Source organism: Momordica charantia (genome assembly GCF_013281855.1).
Source record: "Momordica charantia cultivar OHB3-1 chromosome 3 unlocalized genomic scaffold, Mcharantia_2.0 BLBB01000003.1, whole genome shotgun sequence".
NCBI classification, from domain to species: Eukaryota; Viridiplantae; Streptophyta; class Magnoliopsida; order Cucurbitales; family Cucurbitaceae; genus Momordica; species Momordica charantia.
This window is the reverse complement of record NW_028275161.1, coordinates 5,274,457-5,278,033: the sequence shown is the minus strand read 5'-3', so window position 1 is coordinate 5,278,033 and position 3,577 is coordinate 5,274,457. Positions and strand designations below refer to the sequence as shown.

Below are 3,577 nucleotides of genomic sequence, written 5' to 3'. Positions count from 1 at the left end.
AGCACAACCAAAATATGCAAATAGGAAGAAAACAGTAAAGCACAAGATAATAACACATCAGATTTATACTGGTTCACCACTAAAGGCTACGTCCAGTCTTCCACTCAGGTATGGGTAATTCACTAATGATTGTAATAGGATTGGATACAACTCCCCAAGAATATCCCCTAGAGATCCCAACAAAAGTCCCCTAGCTTCTAAGTATTTTAAAACAATTAATACTCAGGAATAGGAATGAAAAACTCACAAGAATCAAGATACAAATACCCCAATAATGTCGATCTTGATCTGCTCAAAGCCTCTACCAATGCCTGAGCCGCCGTCTCTGAAACTGCTGCAAAAATCACCCAAAATTACAGCACATAACTCACTGCACCTTTTCTTCTCTCACGGCTGCTCCCTTTTGTTTTTACGGCCACACGCCTCACACAAAACACATTGAAGTATTCTATATATATATATATATATATTATATATATATATATATATAACTGTGCAGCAGAAACCTAAAAATTAGGTTTTGGGCTTTTGGTCCATTTGTTATTTTGTATCCAACATAAAAAAACCAACAATTATAAATAACACTTTGAGCACCCGAATTAATTTTACCATCCAAATAATTCAAATGTAAATATTGAACATTAATATGAATAACAAATTATAGCAATTAATTTTATGCAAATTATGATAAAGAAAATTAATTGTAAAAATTAAATAGGAAAGGGTTAGAGAAAATGACATCTGAAATTTATAGTGGTTCGGCAAACTACTCAAGCGCCTCTTAGGTATTTGATTCAAGGACCCGACTCTTTCCACAGCTTAGAGTCCAACCGGTACAATGTTCGTTTTCCAGGAGCACGAATGAGCTTTGATCCCTTGCACGTTTCAAGATCAAACCGTTACAATGCTCTTTTTTGGGCTCAAGAGCAGCCCTTACAATAGGATTTTAAATTGAAATATAATCTCAAAAGCTATCTCAAAAAGCAGATATACAAATTCAACTCACAAAATTTGTAAGAAAAATTCTTATAAAATAAAACCCTCAAATGGCTAAGATAATAAAATTGGAAGCTCAATGATCTCTCTCAAAATAAATCTCTCATAATAAATTAGAACACATTGAAGCTTTGGAAGATGAAGAACAATGAAAAAATTGGGAGATAAATGTAGAGAGAATTGTTATTGTGTGTGATTTGAGAGAATAAGAAGATTGTTTAAACAGATAAACAAAAGTTGGAAATAAATTTGAAATCACATTGCCTCCTACTTACGTCTTTGGCAAGGGCGTTCGAGTTCACGTTTTCTGACCTTGAAATCTAACTGGTGTCATAAGTCTTGAATTGGGCGAGGTGCGTCCTAACTTTGCTAAAGTACTTCTCTATGCGAGAGTCTTTTGCTTGGTATTCTTCCTTGATTTGATTCACTATCACTTGCGAATCACTATACACTTGGATACAATTTGCTCCAAGTCCTTTGGCCATGCGCAGTCCGGCCAATAGTGCCTTGTACTCGGCCTCATTGTTGGAGCTGTGAAAATTGAAGTGTAGGGAATACTCAAAGCGAATACTGTCTGGTGCAAGCAAAAGCACGCCTGCACCACACCCTTTGTCGTTAGAGGATCCATCGACAAACATGGCCCACTAGAGGTCAGATTCTAAGTCTGAGCTCACCGAAGGTGTGAGCTCAGTTATAAAGCCAGCCACGACCTGTCCCTTCATGGCAGTTCGTGGTTCGAACTGTATGTCGTACTCACTTCGCTACACTGCCCATTTCATCAATCCGGTGGAAGTCTCTGGCTTATGGAAGACTTGCTTCAACTACAAGTTGGTGAGCACGGTCACAATATGAGCCTGAAAGTAAGACACGAGTCGTTGGACAACTATGACTAAGGCGAGAACCAATTTCTCCATTTGGGGATACCTGGTCTCGGTCTCGGTCATGGCTTTGCTTGTGTAATAAACTGGACTCTGGTGCACATCATCCTGCTTAATCAGGGCCGAGTAGATAACGTTGTCTGACACGGCAAGATATAACTGTAACTTGTTGCTAGACAATGGGTTTGCCAACAACTGAGCCGAGCAGAGGTAAAACTTGAGTTGTTAAGAGCCTCCTCGCACTACGGCATCCATTCGAATGGCTCCTTCTTATGCAACACGTTAAAGAAGGAAAGACACTTGTTGTAACGCCCCAGGATTTTATATAACATCCTAGGCAACGCTAAATAATTCACCTGGCTAACCTTAACTCTAAACACGAGATAAGCAACTCCCTGGGAAAATAATTTAAATGAAATAAAGCTTCGACTCCCATACGTTCTATCAGAAATATAAATGTCATAAACTGTCAGGACTTGACCCTCCGTGGGCAATTTAAAAACAACAACATCTCATATTCTCCTCAGTGGCAAAAATTCTTAAATAAATAAAAACAACCGTACACCTAAACTCCAACGACAACAGCGACGCGTTTACCAGCAACATCCATAACAAATAAAGTAGTTCTAAAGAATACAAAATTTCCTCCGCGGTTCACACCTAGCAATAACATAAATCTCAATGCTACTCGTACCCAACGACCCTTCCCTTTATCCTCACTAACTAAGCTAGTGATCCTTCCTCGGTCAAGCCCTCTCCACGTCATCACCGCGGTCGACCCTGTTCACACCTGAAAACATATAAGGGTACAAAGGGGGGGGGGTGAGTACATAAGGTACTCCGTAAGTAGCACTTCCTAACTAGCACAAAAATCATGCTCACAGTCACGACATAAAGAACAAAACAATAGCAAGGCAATCAAATCAGCAGTGAGAGATAGCGAACAAATAACTTGACATTTACATACAACAACCAAGCGTCGAAACTACCAAGACCACAACCCATGATTCACTAGCCCTTGTCTCATAGTACTAAACCTTCCTCTGCACCCCCCCTGTGTTACTCCCCGCTTAACTTCTCGAGGCATGACGGCTCTTGACATTTATTCCCAAGTTACCGTGCCCTCTCTTTTTACAGTACTTGATGTTCGACCTTGCCATTTATTCCCAAGGCCTAGCACCACTACTTCGCAAGCACCACTCTACTTTTATCCCTCAAGCCTAACTCCTCGAGTCACATTGGCCCTTGATATTTATCCCCAAGGCCTCAATACTCCTCTACAGAAGCTTGACGTTCGGCCTTGCCATTTATTCCCAAGGCCTGAACTGTGCATCGGTCATTGCCGTTTATCCCCAAGGTACCGGTGACTTCCCAGCGTATTGGTCCTTGACATTTATCCCCAAGACCCCAATACTCGTTTATAGAAATTTGACGTTCGGCCTTGTCATTTATTCCAAAGGCCACTACTCAAGGCTTTGAACCTCCAAGCGATTTATATGCATTTTCAGGTCAGAACCCATAGTTAACGGACTATCAACCCGTCCCTTTCCCTTCATCCTTCACCACTTTACTAACCCTCTCATGACCACCTACAGGTAAGTTTCCCACATTCTAAATCACTGCACCGTTCACAAGCATGCTTTTCCTCGTAATAAACAAAATACATCCACAACTCACAACCAGAACAATATAAACTAAATTAT

At 40.5% G+C, this 3,577-nt stretch overlaps 1 protein-coding gene across 1 annotated transcript; it reads right to left on the bottom strand.

Annotated features, from left to right (window-relative positions):
* Positions 1-215: 215 nt before the first annotated feature.
* LOC148212225 (uncharacterized) lies at positions 216-1,634 on the bottom strand. Its single transcript, XM_088122149.1, has 2 exons — positions 1,322-1,634; positions 216-334 (listed from the first exon to the last, which is right to left on the bottom strand). The coding sequence occupies exons 1-2, from the start codon at positions 1,632-1,634 to the stop codon at positions 216-218; spliced, it is 432 nt and encodes a 143-aa protein (XP_087978275.1).
* Positions 1,635-3,577: the final 1,943 nt, after the last annotated feature.